Raw genomic sequence first — 23,959 nt, forward strand, 5'->3', positions numbered from 1 at the left:
AAGCCGCAGCGGATGTTCGGCTTCTGAAAAACGTTTGCAAACGGGGAAGCTTACTTCCGGGTTTGCGGCGTTCGGGAGCTAAAACATGCGAGTACCAGGGCGTTTGACAACCAAGGTACAACTGTACTTGCTCCTTTTCAAGTTTTGTTCTTGCTGGGTGAGGAAAAACCCGTGCCAGCCCTTGCCAATCTGGTGTCCTCAAGGTGTTTTGGACTACGATTTCCACCAGCTCAGGCCAGCCCTTCCCACTTTACACTGTGAAAGTTTTCTGTCTTGATCCTAGAATCTTAGAGTTGCAAGGGACCCCGAGGGTCATCTAGTCCAACCCCCTGCAATGCTGGAATCTCAGGTCAAGCATCCAGGACAGATGGCCGTCCAACTTCTGCTTGGAAACCTCCAAGGAAGGAGAGTCCACCACTTCCCGAGGGAGTCTGTTCCTCTCGCCGTCAGAAAGTTGAGTCGAGATCTCCTTCCTTATAACCTGAACTCATCGGTTCAAGTCATAGACTCTAGAGCAGGAGAAAACAAGCTTGCTCCATTTTCCATATGGCAACCCTGGAGGTATTTGAAGATGGCGATCGTGTCTCAGTCTCCTCTCCTAGCTCCAGGGCTCAGATCTTGAGCATGAGGTCTAATTCAGAACATACCGTATTTTTCACTCTATAAGACTCACTTTCCCCTCCTAAAATGTAAGGGGAAATGTGTGTGCGTCTTATGGAGCAAATGGAGTGAATGCAGGCTGCACAGCTATCGCTGAAGCCAGAACAGCAAGAGGGATTGCTGCGCAGCAATCCCTCTTGCTGTCCTGGCTTCAGCGATAGCCGCACAAAGTCTCCTCAATAACATTTGATTCAGAATATTTCTTTTCTTTTCTTCGTCCTCTAAAAACTAGGTACGTCTTATAGAGCGAAGAATACGGTGAATCTGCTCCACTTCCCAGTGGGAAGGAGTTGTGGTGGACCCTGTGGCCACCCACTCCCCTCCAGGGGTGGGGGACTTAGTCCTCCGTTGCCTGGGGGATCCTGGCCACGTCAGAGCCCAGCCAGCCAATCCGCTGGTGGGGGGCGTGGCCAGGACCATTTAATCAGAGGTGCGAGCCGGAGGGCTTCCTCTTTGGCTCGCTTCCTCAATCACCCGGCCTCCCTCCCTAATTTGCAGGTTTTAGGCACTGGGCTTGCTATGGACCTCGGTTGGTCACTGTTAAGGGGCCTGGTAGGAATTTTTCCAGTCAGCAAATTGGCACTTTTGGCCACCTCATGAGAAGAGAAGACTCCCTGGGAAAGACCCTGATGTTGGGAAAGGTGGAGGGTACAAGGAGAAGGGGACGACAGAGGACGAGATGGTTGGACAGTGTTCTCGAAGATACCAGCATGAGTTTGACCAAACTGTGTGAGGCAGTGGAAGACAGGAGGGCCTGGCGTGCTCTGGTCCAGGGGGTCATTAAGAGTCGGACACGACTGAACGACTAAACAACAACAAAATTTGGTTTTTGCCTACCTCGTAGCAATCGTCACAACCTTGTTAGGGTTGCGGTTAGGCATTGTTTGACCTTGTTATGGGGGAGGGGAGGTGTGGCCATCACCTGCCCCTCCAAGCTTAAGGGTATTCCGTTAAAGGAATCCGGGGGTGTTGATCTTGTCCGAAGCCCGGGGGGGGGGGCTAGGGCCGTGACACGACCCCGACGGGAACACCAGGGGGAGCTCAAGTTGTTCTGCACCGACAGGGCTCCCCCTTCCGGTGGTTTACCCTTACCGGACTTCCTGCGCATTGGGCAGGAGTCAGATATAGTCTGGTCCATTCAGTGCCTAAGCCAATACCACTCACATTCTGTAATCAATAAAGTTGTGGCCAAATTTGCCCCAAACCATTAACCTAATACCCATTTCCTTGTGTGTGTTAATTCTCAACGAGTGGGTGGCTTCGGGGTCTCGATATGCAAGAAGAGGCTGGTGGATCAGGCCAATGGCCCATCAAGTTCAGCATCCTCTCCTCAGAGGGACTGATGATTCCTCTGGGAAGTCTGAAAGCATGACCTGAGCACAAGAGCACTCTGTCCCCCTGTGACTTCTAGAAACTGGTACCCAAAAGCATGACTGACCATGGAGGCAGAGCATCGCCATCAAGCCACCGCTGTCTCTCATGGAAGCAAGTTCTGTGGTTTAAATACACACTGCAGAGAGAAGTACTTGCTTTTGTTGTTGTTGTTTAGTCGTTTAGTCATGTCTGACTTTTCGTGACCCCATGGACCAGAGCACGCCAGGCACTTCTGTCTTCTACTGCCTCCCGCAGTTTGGTCAAACTCATGCTGGTATCTTCGAGAACACTGTCCAACCATCTCGTCCTCTGTTGTCCCCTTCTCCTTGTGCCCTCCATCTTTCCCAACATCAGGGTCTTTTCCAGGGAGTCTTCTCTTCTCATGAGGGGGCCAAAGTATTGGAGCCTCAGCTTCAGGATCTGTCCTTCCAGTGAGCACTTCAGGGCTGATTTCCTTCAGAATGGATCGGTTTGATCTTGCAGTCCATGGGACTCTCAAGAGTCTCCTCCAGCACCATAATTCAAAAGCATCAATTCTTCAGCGATCAGCCTTCTTTGAAATCTTCCAACCTTTAGCTTCCTTGGATGTCCACGAGTTCTTCTGTTACAAGGTAAAGGGACCCCTGACCATTAGGTCCAGTCATGACCGACTCTGGGGTTGCGGCGCTCATCTCGCTTTACTGGCTGAGGGAGCCGGCATACAGCTTCCGGGTCATGTGGCCAGCATGACTAAGCTGCTTCTGGCGAACCAGAGCAGCGCACGGAAACGCCGTTTACCTTCCCGCCGGAGCGGTACCTATTTATCTACTTGCACTTTGACGTGCTTTCGAACTGCTAGGTTGGCAGGAGCAGGGACCGAGCAACGGGAGCTCACCCCGTCACGGGGATTTGAACCGCCGACCTTCTGATCGGCAAGTCCTAGGCTCTGTGGTTTAACCCTCAGCGACACCCGCGCTGAAAAACGTTGCTCTTTCCACTTTCCTCTGTGTGTCAAGTTTATTTTTTGGGAGTTTCTGCCGGAATGAAACTTCTCGGTTTTTCTCTCTGGGCCCACCAATTTGCTCCGGCATGTGTGGGAACTGCAATTGTGAGTGCCTCAAAACATTGCAACAAACCTCTGTTTTGCATCTAGCCTTAGGTTACCAGACAGTCCCCGGATTTCCAAAATAGTCCCCATACAAAATCCATTGAAGTTGAAAATAATTTATCATTTATACCCCGTCCACCTGGTATAGTGTCCCCGGATTCATTGAACAAAATCTGGTAACCTTAATCTAGCGAGTCTGTGGTGGAAGTTAGCCATTGTTCCCCAAACTCTGCTCAAAAACCAAACTAACCTAAAGCGCTACTTTAGAAGTTGGGGGAGAATTTTTCAGCTTTCCCTCAGCCTTTCCTGAGACTTATCTGATGAAGTTTATCTTTCTCCCATCACTACGAATTACGACATGTTTTTAGCAACCGAGAGGCTTTGGCTATTAGCTTCTGTGTGTATATGTGTGCTTTGCTCTGTTTGGAAACAGGGCGCCGTGAGTTTGTTCAGTGCCGTTCTTATTGATCTGGAAACACCCTGAGCTCGGGGTGTGCTCTTAAAAAAAGATAACATTTCCCATGAACAAGTGGAAGAATGCAGTGACTCAGTGCGGTGGACTGTCCTGTGTTTTACAGCGTGGGAGGGAAGAGGGCACACAGAGAACCTGTCCCTCTTGTGTACACTGTAAGTTTCCATCTTTGTTGACCTGTGTTTGACTAGGAGGAGGGAATGGGGAGCCTCCAGGCAGTCTCTGCTTTTCTGCAGATCGGAATGGCAATATTTGCAGCCGGGGCTGAGCAAATTAACAAATAAATGATTGGAATCTTCCTCCCGACACTTCCTTATGGCGTAAAGAAATACAGTGGTACCTTGGGTTAAGTACTTAATTCGTTCCGGAGGTCTGTTCTTAACCTGAAGCACTACTTTAGCTAATGGGGCCTCCCGCTGCCGCCACACCACCGGAGCACGATTTCTGTTCTCATCCTGAAGCAAAGTTCTTAACCTGAAGTTAGTTCTGGGTTAGTGGAGTCTGTAACCTGAAGTGTATGTAACCTGAGGTACCACCGTACAAGACTACTGTGGAGAGAAAGGGTGAGATGTGGGGCTTGTTAGCTGTGAGCTAAATTCATGTAGCAAATACTAATACCAATAATCTTTTTTCATGTTTATATGCTTAATTTGGATTTAGTCTAGAGTCATATTCTAGCCATTCTCTCTTTTTTTGTATATAATTTTTGTGAAATTTTCTGTTTTTTAATTTAAAACGCAAATTTTTACATCCTTAAGATATCAGTGACTTCCCTTCTTCTACAGTGGTACCTCTGGTTAAGAACTTAATTCGTTCTGGAGGTCCGTTCTTAACCTGAAACTGTTCTTAACCTGAGGTACCACTTTAGCTAATGGGCCTCCCGCTGCCACCACGCGATTTCTGTTCTCATCCTGAAGCAAAGTTCTTAACCTGAGGTACTATTTCTGGGTTAGCGGAGCCTGCAAACTGAAGCATCTGTAACCCGAGGTACCACTGTAGTTGCTTTGGAAGACGATCATCAGGTATCCGCACAACATGACCAGTCCAACGAAGTTGATGTTGAAGAATCATTGCTTCGACATGAGTGACCATTAATGAGCGGCTCCAGCATCTCTGAGTACGCTATGTCTACCCACTATTTAACAGTACTATTTCTGGGTTAGCGGAGTCTGTAACCTGAAGCATCTGTAACCTGAAGCGTCTGTAATGCGAGGTACCACTGTATTTCCATGGTTCATTTTACATATCACAAATCCCTGCATATTTTACAAAAACCATACCATTCAGTATTCCATCATTGCATCCATCAAAACTTGTTCACACTGTTGAATGTACCTTAATGCTGCCAGCGTTTTCAGCCGTACACAATTATTGCCCGTGGACTCAATAAACGGTTTCCAATCTTCTTTAAACATACGGTGTTCTTGTTCTCTTATTCTATATGTTAAGCTTGCGAGTTGGGCATATGGCTATTCTCTACCCTTCACTGTTGGACAAAGTCTGCCTCTCAATACCAGTTGCCTGGGAATTGTGGTTGAGGAGACGGCTGCTTTGTTCAGCTCCGGGTTTTGCACAGGGATCTGGAGGACCAGTGTGAGAATAGGGTGCTGGGCTGGGGAGGCCATTGGCCGGATCCAGTACAGCCAGCTCCCCTAATGTCCTCGTGACCTAAACATACTCCGAGGTTGCAGCGCTCATCTAGCTTTATTGGCCGAGGGAGCCGGCGTACAGCTTCCAGGTCATGTGGCCAGCATGACTAAGCCACTTCTGGCGAACCAGAGCAGCACACGGAAATGCCGTTTACCTTCCCGCTGGAGTGGTACCTATTTATCTACTTGAACTTCGAACTGCTAGGTTGGCAGGAGCAGGGACCGAGCAACGGGAGCTCACCCCGTTGCGGGGATTCAAACCGCCGACCTTCTGATCGGCAAGTCCTAGGCTCTGTGGTTTAACCCACAGCGCCACCCGCGTCCCAGTGCTTGGGCTTATTCACCTGCAAATTCCAGCTGCCGTTTTCTGCAGCCACCATTGTAGGTCAATGGCCTTTCATAGAAGCAAAAGTTTCCCAAGCCCTGAAACTTTGAGAAATGGAGAAGACGCTGGAGGCAAGACTACTTCTTGCTCAATATTCTGTGGTAGGCAGGCTATGTGGCCATTGAGGTTCCTCTTGGGGAATGTGTTCATTCAATTTTCTTCCGCCGTGAGCTTGTACTGGAAGCTCAGGGCTGTGATGAGTGCAAGTGCAAAAATGTATACCCTTTTATTTTTGCAAATTGGGGATTCTGCTCTGGCAGTTGCAGTATTCACATGACCAGGAGCCTGAATAAAATATCCGGCCAAGGTTTTAAACTTTCCAGTTGTAACAATCTGCATTCACTTAAACTGTTGCACTGGGCTTCAGAAGCAGCCAGCAGTTTTATCCGAGGCTTTGGCGTAAACATTTATGCTGTTCTCTTGGGCCTGTTATGAACCTTTTGGGATGAGCTGGCTGGGGCTTGCACGGTCTCTCAATTTTGCAATTCATGCCCCCCCCTCTCACCCCTGCTTTGTAAAGCAGAAAGACGTACAATGAGGACTTTTCATGTCTGGAAATGGAAGGCTGCAGCTTATTTCTATGGAAATGAATAGAAAAATGAATAACTTTCACAGTCCTCCATATAACCAATTCTTTTATATTTAGAGGACATCTAATTCTTAAGGCAGGATATTCACAGAAGACAGTAGGCTGGTTTGCTTCAAATTAATACGAGATTCCTTGCAAAACCCCTCGCTTTCTTGTCCTGAGTCGACCCCCAAACCTCTTCGGGTATCAATTCTTACTTTTCTCCACCTAAGCTCATGCCTGTATCTTGACTGCTTGTTACCACTTTGTACCATAGCTGTCAACTTACAGATTTGAAAATAAGGGACCAGCATCCACGAAAATAAGGGACCAGCAGCCAAAATAAGGGATTTTCCAAGCACAGCTTTGTTCAACTTCTGAGCCCCTCCAAGCCAAAGGCAGAAAGCCCAGCCAGCAGCCAAACGAAGCCTCAAGCGGTGGTTCCCACAGCGCAGCAACCCGGCAAAGGGGATGCAGCAAGGGAAACCACCGTCACCTCTCCGCTGGGAAGCGCTGAGCAAAGGCGAGTCCCCAGGCAACGCGGCCGATTTGATCGGCACAAGGCATGCAAGCTCCACCCCCCCAGTCGTTCTTAGGCTCCTTATTGGGTGAGCAACGCAGCCAAGCAACACAGTTGGAGCCTCCCTCCTCCCTGGCCGGCAGGGAGGGAGGGAGAGGAGCTGCTTCCTTTGAAACCCGGGAAATTTAAGGGACGTCATCAATAAGGGACAGCAGCGGGACACAGCGCTGGGATAAGGGACTTTCCCGCCAGATAAGGGACGGCTGACAGCTATGCTTTGTGCTTCAAAACAGGGCACAATTTTTTATTCTTGCACCAGAGCCTTGCAAATTGCAGGTGGACTGTCAATGTCATTCCAGTCTGTGTGATTTTTAAGGTGCTGGGCAGATTGCACAGTCCAAATTTGTTGGCCAAATTAACATTAACAAGAAAGAAAAGCAGAAAATGCACAATGGGGGGGGGGGGACAATATTAACTATATAGTTTGGAAAGCTGTATGTTTAGGCAGAATACATCAGTGGAAACCTTGCGCAAGAGGAATAATATTGTTTTGAGTGGAAGATGGACTGCAGCAGAACAGAAACAGTGCTGCTTGAGATTACTGTGGGATGAAATGGAAAATGATGCCTTCTTATATCCCTAGATGTGGGTACCCCATGGTTTTGCCCTCTGTGAGGATGAGCTAGCAATAAATCACGCAAAGTGAAGCTGGTTCTTTATTAACAGCTACAGGATCTGCTCAGGAGTGCTAGGCCTAGTGAGCACATCACCTGTTCCTGGTAGATCTTGTCCCTATGAGACAGCGGCAGAGGCTGAAGGCCCCAAACTTCCCACAGCTCCCTAAGTCTCCTCCTCCCCCAGGTCCTTTTGAGACTGCGCCTGCTTGCAGCCAACCTCTCCTCCTACCTCTTCATACCTCTCCTGGTCCTGGGATACCAAGGGGGAATGGAGCTTGTTGCAGCAGAAGGGGGAGACTCCCTGGCGTCTTCACCAGCCTGACTTATCTCTGCCTCTTGGTCCTCCTCTTCTCCAGCCTCTGCTTCTCTCTCTACTTCTAGACTTCTCTCTGCCACAGACTCACGCTGCTCACTAAACCCTGTTCCTTCTTCAGCTTCCGGCACCACCTCTTCTCAATCTTCTCCCTCTGACCACTCATCATGGTCCCACCACCACTCCCCAGGCCCCGGGCCTTTGCCCCTTTGGGGTTCCCCAGCTGGTGCCTCCCACCATCCCTCCATGTCCAAGCCAGTCCGTGACACCCTCTGTGTTCCCGAAGCCATTTTTCTGTCCCTCGCAAGGTGAAGGATGCTGCCCCATCACCAGTTTGGGAACAAGATCAGTTGTCAGATTGGTCGCCTTCTGTGTCCAGGGCGGCTGTCTCCCAGCTCCATCTGGTCCGCAGGCTGAGACCCTACCTGCCCGCGGTCTGTCTCGCCAGAGTGATGCGTACTCTAGTTATCACCCGCTTGGACTACTGCCATTCGATCTACGTGGGGCTACCTTTGAAGGTGACCCGGAAACTACAACTAATCCAGAATGCAGCAGCTAGACTGGTGACTGGGAGCGGCCGCTGAGACACCAGTCTTGAAAGACCTACATTGGCTCCCAGTACGTTTCCAAGCACAATTCAAAGTGTTGGTGCTGGCTTTTAAAGCCCTAAACGGCCTCAGCCCAGTAGACCTGAAGGAGCGTCTCCATCCCCATTGTTCTACCCAAACACTGAGATCCAGCTCCGATGGCCTTCTGGCAGTTCCCTCCCTGCGAGAATCGAGGTTACAGGGAACCAGGCAGAGGGCCTTCTCGGTGGTGGCACCCGCTCTGTGGAACGCCCTCCCATCAGATGTAAAGGAAATAAGTAACTATCTGACTTTTAGAATACATCCGAAGGCAGCTCTGTTTAGGGATGTTTTTAATGTTTGATGTTTTATCGCTTTATTATTATTATTATTAGTAGTAGTATTAGTAGTAGTAGTAATATTCTATTGGGAGCTGCTCAAAGCGCCTGGGGAAACCCAGCCAGATGGGTGGGGTATAAATATATTATTATTATTATTATTATTATTATTATTATTATTATTATTATGGGAGGGGCACCATCTTCCCCATTGCCTCAGCAGCAAAATTTCAGGGTCAGTCCAAGCATTTGAACTGGAAGTGATGCCTTTGCATTGTGCATGCAAAAAACCAGCAGCAACAGCAACAGGAGGTCAAACAGAGCCTGGAAATCTTGGTCATACTGATGGAGAAATCACAGGTCTTCCTCTGGGCTGAGTAAAGCCATTTCTGTGTCTGCAAATTCCAGCTGCTCTTGAGAGAAAGTAATTAATCAGGAAGTCCTTGGCTTGGATCCAGGAGGCCTTTTTAATTAAAAGGGGGGTGGGGGTGGGAAGAGCAGCTTGTTCAAGAAGCGCTGCTAAATCTTAGTGTCATCCGTGCAGAGCAGAATATCTACATCTGTGGGGCACAGAGTGGCATTTCTCTCTTTCAGCGGGACTTGCCAACATCTGGCGTTTCTGCCTCTTTGCACCGAAGGCTCTTGTATCTGTGTAAAAACAAGCCGCCTCCCGCTTTCGATTCTGGTCTCACTCACCAGAGGCATGTGGCCCTCCAAATATTATTCAGAGAGGAACGCAGCCTTTCCCCATCCCTGCTCTAGCGTTAGTGAGTCATTGAAGTGTCCAAGAAACCCTTTGCAGTGCCTGTCAGTGGGGGAAATGGGATGAAACAGCCCTCTGCGCTTACGCAGAGGCAGAGTCAATATTGCTGTGCCTCCGGGAAAATTCATTTATGTGTTTGGCACTGGTTTGGAGTGAATCGGACAATGTCGGGTTTTGGAGGGATACCCATGGCCCCCAGTTTGAGGATCAAGAACTCAGTTTGTTGGCAGAGGTTTAAAGACTGTCTCAAGGCAAATCTTAAAAAATGTAGTACAGTGGTACCTCTGGATGCGGACAGGATCCATTCCGGAGGCCCGTTCGCATCCTGAGTAGAATGCAACCCACGACTGCGTGGGTCGCGATTCGTTGCGTCTGCGCATGTGCGTGATGTCGTTTTGAGCGTCTGTGCATGCGTGAGTGGCGAAACCCGGAAGTAACACGTTCCGTTACTTCTGGGTTGCCGCGGAGCGTAACCTGAAAATGCAAGGTATGACTGTACAGTGGTACCTCGGGTTACAGACGCTTCAGGTTACAGACTCTGCTAACCCAGAAATAGTACCTTGGGTTAAGAACTTTGCTTCAGGATGAGAACAGAAATCGTGCTCCGGTGGCGCGGCAGCAGGAGGAGGCCCCATTAGCTAAAGTGGTGCTTCAGGTTAAGAACAGTTTCAGGTTAAGAACGGACCTCCAGAACGAATTAAGTTCTTAATCCGAGGTACCACTGTATAAACACTGACAACTTGGAAACACTGGCTTGCGAGCGCTCCAGTTGGAGAACAGCCTTTCCCAAAGGTGTCATGGGCTTTGAAGACACTCGAACTCAGGACGCAAGGGAGAAACGTGCTAAGAGGAAGGCACGCCTTCTCTTGGAGGCCCCCCAAAAAATTTAAATGGAAAAACAACAACTGGGTGTACATTTCCAAAATACAAATAAAATGAAACCTACATCCAGCAACAGTGTTTTTCGTTGTGTAGGTTCCTATGATGTAAGTCATGGGCCCCCAATCACTTTAAGTTAGAGCTTAATAATAATTTCACTATTAATATAGTAAAGGTAAAGGTACCCCTGCCCATACGGATCAGGCGTGTCCGACTCTAGGGTTGTACGCCCATCTCACTTAAGAGGCCGGGGGCCAGCGCTGTCCGGAGACACTTCCGGGTCATGTGACCAGCGTGACTAAGCCGCTTCTGGTGAACCAGAGCAGCGCAGAGAAACGCCGTTTACCTTTCCACTGGAGTGGTACCTATTTATCTACTTGCACTTTGACGTGCTTTTGAACTGCTAGGTTGGCAGGAGCAGGGACCGAGCAACGGGAGCTCACCCCGTCGCGGGGATTCGAACCGCCAACCTTCTGATTGGCAAGTCCTAGGCTCTGTGGTTTAACCCACAGCACCACCTGCGTCCCTTCAATAGCAATAGCTTAGGGCCTCATCAAACCTAAATCTGGCCCTGCCCGTCTCTCACGTGGTACCCCTCTTCCTTCTGTCCTGCAGAGGCTGCCGGGAACAATGTTCTCGTCCGTAAAGCCATATGAGAACCAGCGCTACTCTGCCTTGAAGAAAGACTGCCAAAGGAGGAAAATCCTCTTTGAGGACCCCTTGTTCCCGGCCAACGACGACTCCCTCTTCTACAAGTCGCGAATTCAAGGTGTGCAATGGAAACGGCCAAAGGTAAGGTGAAGCTTTGCAGAGATGCTTTTAAAAGGAAATGGGTATAACATTGAATATGATGCTTGGGTGAAATTATGGGATGAAGGCTTAAAATTTACGGTGTGTACTACTTTGAAAATGATGTGCCGCTGGTATTTAACACCTATCAAGCTAGCAAAAATGTACAGAATGAGTGTAAAGCGAAGGATGGAGATTTCTACCACATGTGGTGGACATGTGAGAAAATGGAAAAATTACCCACAAAAGAAGAATGGAGGATGAAATTGATGCAGAATTGGATAAACTAACCGGAAGAATTTGAAACCTGCGGGACCAGAGATTCACAGAAGACTGGTGTAAATTTACGGACTATTTGAAAAGTAATTGTGAGGACCAGATTACGTTTGTAGGTTTGCAAGAAGTTTTGTGAGGTAAATTGTTTGAATTATTGCAAAAATGGTTAAAGAGGTGGATTGTGAGTTAAGATAATTAAAGGCAATAGGAATTTAAGAAATGCAGAAGAAATGATAAAAATGGTGGATCGTGAGAGGTGCTGATGGAAGTCCAAAAAGACTGTATAAGATGTGAAGTTCTGTGGAATGTAAAATAATTGGTATATTGAAAATAATAAAAATTATACATATATATATAAAAGAAAGTCTGTGTGCAAGAGATACGGTAATACTCTGGGCGCTCCTGCTTAGTGGGCCTGATCCTTACCTCCCTTACTCCTCGTGGGAGAGGTTTGGCATGTTGGTCCCCTGGCATCGCAGCAACATCAGGCGACGACGGTGGGGACTTCCAAGCTGCCGCCTTCAAAGCTGGTGCAAAGCCATAAAGGCCAACATGGCAGATACCGTATTTTTCGCTGTATAACACGCACCCAACCATAACACGCACGTAGTTTTTAGAGGAGGAAAACAAGAAAAAAATATTCTAAACGAAACAGTGGATGTATGATTTTTGTGGTTCATGCTGTGGCCACAGACGTGATCTGATGGTGAGTTTGGAGTAGCCCAATGCAAAAATCCTGAGGATCTCTGTGGATCCATGCTTTGTAACCACGTTTTTGCACCACTGCGGCCCCAGGCAACAGTGGGTGCGTGATTTTTATGGTGCAGGCTGTAGCCATGGACATGCTATGTGATCTGATGGTGAATTTGGGGTGACCCAGTGTAAAAATCCTGAGGATCCATGTGGATCCGTGCTTTGTAACCATGTTTTAAGTGGGAAGGGAAGGAAAAGCACTCAAGGGACAAGGAGCATGCGTGGGGTGGGTGGAGAAGGATGCTGCTAATAATGCAGAAGAGGGGAGAAGGCTCCTCTCCTCTCCCGCTTTGCTCCTTTAAAGCAAGCAGGCTCTGCTTTTCTCCCTCCTCCCCGCTCATCCCCGGCTTAGCGAGCTGAAAAACTTTGCTGCTATGTAGCGAGCTGAGTGGGGAGGAGAGAGGGACAGAGAGCCTGCTTGCTTTAAAGGAACCAACTGCTCCTTTAAAGAAGCAGGCTCTCTGTCCCTCTCTCCTCCCCACTCAGCGGCTCTTCTCCCGCTTTGCTGTTTCAAAGCGAGCCACGGAGGAGGGAAGGAAGGGGAACCATGGATCCTCTGCTCACGACTGCAGCAGATCCCCCCCCCCCGCCACCCATAGGCATTCGCTCCATAACACGCACAGACATTCCCCCTTACTTTCTAGGAGGAAAAAAGTGAGTGTTATGGTGCAAAAAATACGGTAATTTGTCAGAAAGGTACAGTGGGCTCTGCAGTCAGTGTTAGAAACTCAGGTGTATAATCTAATCGCCAAATGGCTCCTTAAAACTAGGCTGCGGTCACCACAATGTCTAGAGGGTGGCAGCCCCCAATGGAATTTTTTTATTTTATTATTGTTGTTGTTGTTGTTGTTGTTACGTAATTCCATTTCTATACTGCTTTATATTTTAAAGAACAAATCTCAATAATATAAATAATAATAATAATATAAATATAGTACCTCACGTTACGGAACCCTCTGGTTATATAAACTTCAGGATGCGAACGCGGCAAACCCGGAAATATTTTTTCGGGTTTCGCCACACGTGCATGCACAGAACAGGCACCTCCAGTTGCAAATTCCTCGGGATCCGTCCCGAATGTCTTCTGGCGTTTTGCTGTGTGCTATAGGGTTCTTCAGCCATCTTGCCTCTCCACCACATGGATATGATGATGGATCCTGACCATAAGACAGCCTCCCTTAACCTGGCTAGGTATTTTGGAATACAGCTTCCATCATCCCTGACCATTGCCCATGCTGGCTGTGGCTGATGGGAATTGTAGTCCCTAATATCTACAGGGTAAAGGTAAAGGGACCCCTGACCATTAGGTCCAGTCGTAACTGACTCTGGGGTTGCGGTGCTCATCTCGCTTTATTGGCCACAGGAGTCAGCATACAGCTTCCAGGTCATGTGGCCAGCGGGACTAAGCCACTTCTGGCGAACCAGAGCAGCGCATGGAAACGCTGTTTACCTTCCCGCAGGAGCGGTACCTATTTATCTACTTGCACTTTTAGCATGCTTTCGAACTGCTAGGTTGGCAGGAGCAGGGACCGAGCAACGGGAGCTCACCCCGTCTTGGGGATTCGAACCGCCGACCTTCTGATTGGCAAGTCCTAGGCTCTGTGGTTTAACCCACAGCGCCACCCGCGTCCCTTAATATCTGCAGGGTACCAAGCTGGAAAAGATTACTTCTTCAGGCAGTCTCTTAGGCCTAATAGCGAAACAGTACAAAACAATTGCTCACATTACGTTTCCCTAGGATGGGTCATTTTGGCACCAATTGGGTGTCTCTAAATGAGCTTAGTGCATTAATTTGATTTCTGAATTGATGTGCTTTCCGGCAAACTGTATAAATGTGCATTTCTCAAGAGAGACGCTCTTTTCCTCCTCCCCCTCCTTTGCCTCAGCTGCAAAATTCGCCCAGACGAACAAAGCACTTGAATCTCAAGAAGGACAAGGCAATAATTGTCTGCTTTGGTCAAGGATGGGAGAGGGAGCACGGAGGGAAGTGGAAGCTGGAGCAGATGGAGTCACTTGGCCTCATTGTTGACTGGTGCGTCAGAGCGTTTCCCATGGCTGTGAAGAAACCCTTTTTCTTCTCTCAAGGGGGGTTTTCGTTTCGGAGTTTCCCCCCGCCGTTGGGGCTCCCCGTGCCACTGTGGACGTTGCCAAAGTCTTGGAAAGGGTTCAGAGAGAGAGCCATAGCAAAAGAGAGGTCCAGGACTGCCTCCTGGTATTCTGGACTACATTTCCCATCATCCACAGCTGGCAGAACTGACCGATGGGAGTTGTAGTACAGAAACCTGTTCCCCAGTGTTGATGTGGGGAGCTGCTGGCCAAGAAGAGAAAAATAAACGAGGAGATAAAAAGCGCGACGTGTTAGGGCCTTTTTCAACCTGTGGGTCCCCAGATGTTGTTGAACTACAACTCCCATCACCCCTAGCTAGCAAGGCCAGAGCTCAGGGATGATGGGAACTGTAGTCCAACAACATCTGGGGACCCACAGGTTGAGAACCACTGTTTAGGCCAAAGAAAAGACGGTTATGATTGGAGATGGGGCAAGATTAAAAATGACGACAGTTCTGAAATATTAAGGATATCTGGGAAGGCAGGAGGGCAAAATGAAGCCAAATTTCTTAGGACGTGGTCCCCTGTCTTCTTCGCAACATGTTGAAGAAGCTTAGGAACGTGTGGCGCTTTAACTCCCCTTGTTTTCCCCCTCATGACCCTGTAAGGTAGATCACGCCAAGAGACAGTGACCAACATCAAGGTGATTATCGAACCCGGTTTTCCGAGTCTCTGGGCTACTCACTGCACTGTAGGGGCTACAATAATTTGTGGCATTTCTGGAGCTATGGATGTTTTGCTTTCAGAAACTGGCATGCAGGAGTAGAGTGCCTCTGAGCATGTGTTGAGACTCGGAAAGCAGCTCACTCCTGCTGTGGTTCTCCCGTGACTGGTAATGAGAAACAGAGGCCGCTGTGAGAACAGGCCTCTGGAGTAGATTAGCCACCACAGACTGTTCTTAAAATGCAAAAAAACGGGGGGGATAAAGATTAACAGAATCACGAGGTTTCGCGGCAAAAAGACCATTAGCAGAAGCCCTCTTCGTGCAGTATCTCCGACGGGATTGCTGAATTTTTTGAGCTCATACCAGCACTTTGATATAGGAAAGCTGGTTCCAGCGATAGTTCTGAACATATCGTTACAGTAGCGTGTTTTCCGCTCCACCGTTGATAACACTGGCGTTGATAACAGTGGCAAGCGCCTTTCTCTCTTAACCTCGTTAATTAATCTTCCAGGGTCAGTTGTGTAGCGCGAGGTCTCTCAACGAAAGGACATGAACTGCTTTTAGTCGTTCCTAGGAAATCTCTCCCCCCTCCCCGCACCTCCCATAGCTTTGAAAAGCTTGCACGATGACAAATGTCCTTAGCTCTTCCCTGCAGGGCGAAAGCAAGCGTTGTTTTTTGTTGTTGTTGTTTTGGTCAGCCGAGGTTCTGAGAATTGTGTAGGCTCCACGTTCTCAGGTATGTTGGAGATCCCGTTTGGCCTGCAGCAGAAGGAGTGGGCAGAATCAACTGGCCGTTGTGGGAGCTACATGCCACATTCCTACCCAAAAATCCTTATTTCTACCAGAAAATCCTTATTTCTGGCCATCTGTGTGTTTTGGTGCTGGAGGAGACTCTTGAGAGTCCCATGGACTGCAAGAAGATCAAACCTCTCCATTCTGAAGGAAATCAGCCCTGAGTGCTCACTGGAAGGACAGATCCTGAAGCTGAGGCTCCAAGACTTTGGCCACCTCATGAGAAGAGAAGACTCCCTGGAAAAGACCCTGATGTTGGGAAAGATGGAGGGCACAAGGAGAAGGCGATGACAGAGGACGAGATGGTTGGACAGTGTTCTTGAAACTACCAACATGAGTTTGACCAAACTGTGGGAGGCAGTGGAAGACAGGAGTGCCTGGCGTGCTCTGGTCCAGGGGGTCACAAAGAGTTGGACACGACTGAACAACAACAGTGTTTTTTGGTTGCTTTTGTTGTCTTTATATCATCACTAGTTGGTTGGCGTCCGTCTGCCTCGGGCGACAGCGGAGTGCGCCTTTGCGAGTGAAGTCAAACTGTTGGAGAGTTGCAGCTCCTGCTGTGGCTGCAGAGACTGACACAGGAGAGACATGTTTTGTTGCAGCTGGGGCAGCTGAAGGCGTCCAGTTGTTCTGCCGCAGATACACCAAGCCATTTCTTCTCCCTACGCTTTCTCCCAGTGGCCGTTCCTCCTCTGGTCACTGCTGTGGTCATCTGCAACTGATTTCCACAAGGAAGCATTGACATTTCCAGCCTTTGTGTCACGTTTTCAGGCATCTTTTTAACACAGAGTTGGTCTAGCCCAGTGGTTTTCAACCCTTGGGTGCCTTGAATGGTGTTCAGGGGTGCCACAGGAAATTCTAGCCTCTGTCCCTTGCTCTTTCCTGCCCTCCTTGATGCCCTCTCATGTCTCTGCCTCCCAAACACAGCAGAGGTTATATTTTCTGAGACTCCTCCGAAAAAATAATCTCTCAAAGGACCTGTTGATGGCATTTTACCATTGCACTGTGGAGAGTGTACTAACTTATGGTCTGTGTGTGTGGTTTGGGAGCTGCACGACTTGGGAAAAAACAATGCTATCCAGGGTTGTAAAGACTGCGGAGAGAATAATTGGGTGCCCTCTTCCCACCTTAGATCAAATCTATGCTTCCAGGTGCCATAAGAAAGCGGCAGAGATAGCACAGGATAGTACGCACCCCGGAAATGATCTCTTTCAACTTCTGCCTTCTGCCTTCTGGGTTATAAAGGCCAGGACTAGCCGCCTGAGAAACAGTTTCTATGCAAATGCAATTCTGGTTCTAAACGCAGCATAAGGGGTCTCTATAGTATAGTGTATTTTAAAATGGGGTTTTAGAATGTTTTATGTAGTTTTGTAGTAGTTTTGTGGTAGTTTTATGTAGTTTTTATGTAGTTTTTCAATTTCATTGTTTTGCATGGGACATTGACAATAAAGATATCATAATGGTAATTGTAAACAGCTGTTGGTTGCAGCAGCCCTGGCTATAAGCTCCCTAGGCAAATGGTGTCTTTGGAAAGCGCCTCTCTTGGGGGCAGGAGGGGAGCAGCTCAGAGATCGGGGCAGCGTGGGTATGTGGAGGTTGTCTGTTAGCTCAGCTTACCTAGTGACCTCCAGCGGTTGCGGACTGCAACTTCAAGCAGCGCTCATGTTTTGCATGCTGCACGACGGTCCCAGGTTCAAAATCCTGAAGCCCACCTGCGCCACACCTGAAATTTGATGTGGTGTCAAGGTTTGGGGCACACACCATTGTGGCTGTGAAGGAACGATCAAGAGCTGTCTAACCCCCTGCAATGCAGGAATCTCAACTCAAGCATCCATGGCAGAAGGCCTCTGCTCAAAAACCTCCAAGGAAGGAAGGTCCACAACTTCTTGTGGGTGTCTGTTCCACAGTCAAACAGCTCTTACTCTCAGAAAGTTCTTCCTGATGTTTAGGCAGAATCTCCTTTCTTGTAACTTGAAGCCATGGGTTCGAGTCCTGCCCTCTAGGGCAGGGAAAAATGAGCTGGCCAAAGGTGAGGTAGACCTCATCCCCCCCCCCCTTTGAAGGACTAAAGTGGTCTAGGTCGACAAATCCTCTGACCGTGCATTAAGCGGCTCAGTGTTGCCCATACTGGTGTTGAAATAACGAAGGAGAAAGTTGCCAAAACAAATGAAACCCGACGACGTCCAGAAATGGATAAGGATGACCTGTTGGGCACGTAGCTCCCACAAGGGTCAGTTAATTCTGCCCACTCCTTCAGCTGCAGGTCTAACAGGATTTTCAACATACCTGAGAACGTGGAGCCTGCACATTTCTCGGAACCTCGGCTGATACAAACCGAAGGGCCAAAGTCTGCTTTCGCCCTGCAGGGAAAGGCCAAACGCATTTGTCATCTTGCAAATTTTCCACCACTGTGGGAAGGAGGGGCAGTTTCTGGGAACTGCTGAAAGCAGCTCATATCCTTTTCGCTGGGAGACCTCGCCTTGCACAACTGTCCCAGGAAGATTAACTTTAAAAGGGTTAACAGTTTTGGCCATGCTTCTTTCTTATCAAGGCAAGTGTAGTCGTATAGTGAGGGGAGAGACCGTATTCACTCATACGAACCGGCCTAAGTTTTGAGATCTCTAGGGGAGTCCCTTCTCTCGGTCCCACCACCCTCAAAGGCATGCTGGTTGGGGACACAAGGCAGGGCCTTCTCAGTGGTGGCTCCTCCCAGGTAACTTTGGAATTACCTCCCTGGAGAAGCCAGACTGATCCCATCCTTGTTGTCCTTCTGCTAACAGGGGAAGACCGTCTTGCACATGTCCTCCAACATTTCCACACCAAAAACTGGGATACGCGTTTTCCAGGACGCGCTTCCAGGCGAGTCACGTGACCTGCTCCAAGATCTTGCCCTGGAAAAAGTGCTTTTCTTCGGGGTGGGATCGCAACACCTGAAAAGACCACTGCGATCGCGTGTGGGAAAATGGGATGCCCTGTTTTTTTCTGAGACAGTTGCGAATGGACTGCTTTTAATGACGGGGCTGTGATGGGTACCGTGCTGTTTTCATTGTGATTAATTGTATGGTGTGTGTGTGTATAGGTGTGTGTGTTTTAATTTAATTGCTTTTCAATTATTGGGGGGGTTACCTGTTTTTACCTGTTTTTGTTTTTATCTTTCCCTGTTAGGGAAAAAGGCAGGTAACAACAACAACAACAACAACAACAGTTATAGTAAATAATAATAATAATAAAAATTATTTGTGTGTAAGAGAGAGAGAGAGAGAGAGAGTGGGCGGAGACAGGAGTGATAGTGGCGAATCCTGCATAATTTTGGGAGAGTTTTTCTTTCAGGGACAGAGCTGCTTATTTTACATGGCCAAAGTCGCAGGGCAGACCATGTGCTTGATGTTCCAGGGAGATAACTGCCATGTAGAGGCTGCCCGTAAAGAACGGTTTAGATTTTATCCTGTAACTAAACTGCATTATCGCACCCACACTACAGCAGCGATTCCCAAACTCTGTGGCGCACAGAATTCAGAATGCAATACAATAAAAGAAGCCATTGAACGCGCTGTTTTAAAAAGTGCCGTTTTAAAGCAGCAAACTAGCGACTGGACAGAATAATCCCCTCAGAGGCCTGGGTAAACAGATGAGGTTTTTATAAGATGCTTGAGATATCCAGTAGGTGGAGCTTACAGAATCTCTCTTGCACAATGTTGGTGCTACAGCTGAACAGGCCCTTGATTCCATCCCCATCTGGTCCCTCAGCTCCTCCGAAAAGAAGTTTTACAGAGAACGGGGGGAAAAGTTATAGCATTAGTTCTGCAAACTTGTTCAGTTTGCATAATTTTATTAAAGAGGCTGATCCAATTCAGCTTTTCCTGGCTTGAGAGCTCAGAGAGCCTGCATGCCAAATTCTTTTCCGGAGTTGTTTTAGAGCAGGATATACCATACTTTTCCATCTATAAGATGCCCCCATGTATAAAACGCCCCCTATTTTGGGGGACTGAAATTTCAGAAAATGGGGGGAGATGGCAAAAAGCTGTTGAGCTTTTGGGGGGCAGGATTGCCCAGAGTTGTTGAGCTTTTTTTCGGGGGTGGGGGTTAACAAGGGTTGTTGAGCTTTTATTAGGTGGGAATGCCGAAAATTGCTCACCCACACATGTTGCGAATTCCGCCTCTCGTCTGTCCCCTCGCCAATCGCCCGCCCAATTGCTGCAGCCTCGGCCAATCAACACCACCCATTGACGCAGCAACCAATAACACGCACAATGGCCGCTGGCAGCCGTGGCAGCAACCAATCAAACGTCCACCCTATGCATGTATATGATGACCCCCACTTTTTAAGCATGATTTTAAAGGGGGGAAACCTAGTGTTATACAGTGGAAGCTGGGTTGCGAACGTGATCCGTGCCGGATGCACGTTCGCAACCCACAGCAGGGCGTCAGCGCACTGGGTTGTGATTGGGTCTTCTGCACATGCACAAAGCGCAATTTAGCGCTTCTGCGCATGCACAACCCCTGAAACCCAGAAGTAACCTGTCCCGGTACTTCCGGGTTTTGGCGGGTCCATAACCCCAAAAAACGCAGCCTGAAGCATCTGTAACCCGAGGTATGACTGTACACGGAGAAGTATGGTACGCAGCACTGCCCTTAAGACAGGATGACGAGGAACCATCAATGAGTGCTCTTTGGGTTCGGTCGATTAACCAGCTACAAATCAACCCGCATTTTGCCAACTTGTTCACAAAAATATCACCGGGGACTTTGTCAAAAGCCTTACTGAAATCAAGATAAGTTACGTTCACAGCCTCCCCCTTGTAACGCCATCATTACAAAAATGAGATTTGTCTGGCATAAGTTGTTTTGGGGAACCCCAAGCTGTTTATCGGGAACGCAGGTGGCGCTGTGGGTTAAACCACAGAGCCTAGGACTTGCCGATCAGAAGGTCGGCGGTTTGAATCCCCGTGACGGGGTGAGCTCCCATTGCTCCTGCTCCCTGCTCCTGCCAACCTAGCAGTTCGAAAGCACGTCAAAGTGCAAGGAGATAAATAGGTACCACTCCAGCAGGAAGGTAAATGGCGTTTCCGTGCGCTGCTCTGGTTCGCCAGAAGCAGCTTAGTCATGCTGGCCACATGACCCGGAAGCTGTACGCCGGCTCCCTCGGCCAATAAAGCGAGATGAGTGTCGCAACCCCAGAGTCGGTCACGACTGGACCTAATGGTCAGGGATCCCTTTACCTTTTAAGCTGTTTATCAAAGGCAAAAACTCAGTGGGCTGAGCCTGTGATTCCTGCATTACTGGGGGTTTGGCTAGATGACCCCTTGGCTCCCTTCCACTCAACGATTCTACGATTCTGTGATGTAAATCTGGGCCTGATTGACAGCTCACACGAAACGGCTGCAGCTGCGTTTGCTGGCAAGGCGAGCTCTGCGTCCTGAGAGTGAAGGTCATTCCGGGGCCTCGATGTGGGGAGGAGGGCGCATTGCTGCTAATCGAGTATGTGCTGAACATCCTTTTGCCATCCAGCTGTGCATGCCTTGCCTGCAAGAGAGAAGCCAAGGTGAGGCGCACAGCCACGAAAGTGGGGCAGCGTTATCAGCAAAGCCGCACGGCTCAGCCAAGCGAAGGGTGTTAATTTGAGTGGTTTCATGCATGGATGAGAGCAAAGAAGAGAACCAGAGGCCCGGAGCAAAATGAATTCCTGCATTTCACACCTGCCGAGGTGTGCAACCCGCCTAGCGGAGCAGAGTTCAGGAAGCCTACTTTAAAAATAAGACAGGTATATTCATGTTTGCCTGTTGCCTTTGTCCATGGAGTTTTCTTGGATACTGGAGTGGCTTGCCAGTTCCTCCTCCAGGTGGATCACGTTTGGTCAAAACTCTCCACTATGACCTCTCCACTATGACCATCTTGGGTGGCCCTGCACGGCATAGTTCATAGCTTCTCTGAGTTATTCAAGCACAAGGAGAAGGGGACGACAGAGGACGAGATGGTTGGACAGTGTTCTCGAAGCTACCAGCATGAGTCTGACCAAACTGCGGGAGGCAGTGGAAGACAGGAATGCCTGGCGTGCTCTGGTCCATGAGGTCACGAAGAGTCGGACATGACTAAACGACTAAACAACAAAATTCATGTTTGCCTGTTGTCTTTGTCCATGGAGTTTTCTTGGCAGGGATACTGGAGTGGCTTGCCAGTTCCTGCTCCAGGTGGATCACGTTTGGTCAAAACTCTCCACCATGACCTGTCCATCTTGGGTGGCCCTGCACGGCATAGCTCATAGCTTCTCTGAGTTATTCAAGCCACTTCGCCACGGCAAGGCAGTGATCCATGAAGGGGTAGTATGTATGGAGGTGAAAGCTGGACCATCAAGAAGGCTGATCACCGAAGAATTGATGCTTTTGAATTATGGTGCTGGAGGAGACTCTTGAGAGTCCCATGGACTGCAAGAAGATCAAACCTATCCATTCTTAAGGAAATCAGCCCTGAGTGCTCACTGGAAGGACAGATCATGAAGCTGAGGCTCCAATACTTTGGTCACCTCATGAGAAGAGACGACTCCCTGGAAAAGACCCTGATGTTGGGAAAGATGGAGGGCACAAGGAGAAGGGGACGACAGAGGACGAGATGGTTGGACAGTGTTCTCGAAGCTACCAGCATGAGTTTGACCAAACTGCGGGAGGCAGTGGAAGACAGGAATGCCTGGCGTGCTCTGGTCCAGGGGGTCACAAAGAGTCGGACACGACTGAACAACTAAACAACAAATTCATGTTTGCAGGCAGGTGTGCGGCAATGAGGACACTTTGCAAATGTTGGTTTGCACCCTACCGTGTCTCAAAGTCTTGGAACGGGTGCCGGAAAGCCGCAGAAATGCATTTTGCCAAAATTTGGGGAATGATTTATAACGAAAATGTTCACATGCTCCTTCCCTAAAAAACCCCTGAAGCCTTCCTGCTAGGAATTATGGGTAATGAAATCCCCCCCCCAAACTTTAGACTCTTTATGTATGTTACAGTTGCTGCCAGAATTCTAATCGCAAAAGGCTGGAAGGGAGAGGATATTCCATCTAAATCAGAATGGCGAAACAAAATCAGAGAGTACGCTGAGATGGCGAGATCAGCGAGGCCAAGAGACGTTGCCGATGAAAAATTTATCAGAGAGTGGGATATATACCGAGTGCATGTAAAAGAACACTGTCAAAAGATCAATACGTTGGCAGGTCTTCATTGAGCTTCGGTGTGGAAGTAGGATGTTTTTATAAAATGAAATTTATAGCCAGTCAAATAACACAGAGAAAGTAAAGTTTAAGTATTTAAGAAACTTAATTCAGGAACCCAAGGGGAAGATTGGAGGTCTTGTCAAATTTAATCACAAATGGATGTACAGTGGTACCTTGGGCTAAGTACTGAATTCGTTCCGGAGGTCCGTTCTTAACCTGAAACTGTTCTTAACCTGAAGCACCACTTTAGCTAATGGGACCTCCTGCTGCCGCCGTGCCGCCGGCGCCTGATTTCTGTTCTTATCCTGAAGCAAAGTTCTTAACGTGAGGTACTATTTCTGGGTTAGTGGAGTGTATGTAACCTGAAGCGTATGTAACCCGAGGTACCACTGTACAAAGCAAGTATTAGTTAAAGAATGAATAACATCTATTGCATATTTCTGTTATAAAGTTTTCAACCAAATACTAATACTAATACTAATACTACTACTACTACTACTACTACTACTACTACTAATAATAATAATAATTTATTATTTGTGCCCCGCCCATCTGGCTGGGCTTCCCCAGCCACTCTGGGCGGCTTCCAACAAAGATTAAAAATACATTAAAATAAAGCATTATTTATTTATTTTTTTAAAAAAGGAAAGCAGCAGAAATGCTTTCAAAAGAAGACCACCCCATCCTTGCAAGGACCCCATGGCAAACTTCGAAGCTGTCAGGCCAAACGATTGCTAGGCTCCCCATCCCTTGAGGCTGCGTAGGAGGAACTGGCTCCTGGTTTTAATATTTCCTCCTTATTTTCCTCCTTGCCGTTCCTCTGCTTGGCTTTCCATTATGTTCAAAACCCAGATGCGGTCGCAGAAGACGCACATACATCATCCTTCAGCATCCTTTCCACGTGCAATTACTTTAACGGATGTTTTCCGATGCAAAAGGAAAGGGCGCAACGTTTTGTGTTGATTTGTAGACCGGCAGCCAAAGGCTTTGGTCTCCCTGTGGGATGAAAATCCCGCAGATTCTTTCTTTGCCAAATGAATTTCATTGATCCACCCTGCAGGCCATGAAATGCTCACTGGTTGAGCTTGGGCCAGCCACTGCCTCTCGGCTTCTTGCCTACCTCGCTTGCT

At 48.4% G+C, this 23,959-nt stretch overlaps 1 protein-coding gene across 1 annotated transcript in view; it reads left to right on the top strand.

Annotated features, from left to right (window-relative positions):
• Positions 1-23,959, top strand: part of CAPN5 (calpain 5) — an 85,833-nt gene that overhangs the window by 13,769 nt on the left and 48,105 nt on the right. The window contains exon 2 of the mRNA XM_028725898.2: positions 10,867-11,043. Coding sequence (XP_028581731.1) covers positions 10,882-11,043 — 162 coding nt within the window. The 5' untranslated portion in view covers positions 10,867-10,881. The remainder of the gene's footprint in view (positions 1-10,866; positions 11,044-23,959) is intronic.

This window comes from Podarcis muralis, chromosome 4 (assembly GCF_964188315.1).
Source record: "Podarcis muralis chromosome 4, rPodMur119.hap1.1, whole genome shotgun sequence".
Classification (NCBI taxonomy): Eukaryota; Metazoa; Chordata; class Lepidosauria; order Squamata; family Lacertidae; genus Podarcis; species Podarcis muralis.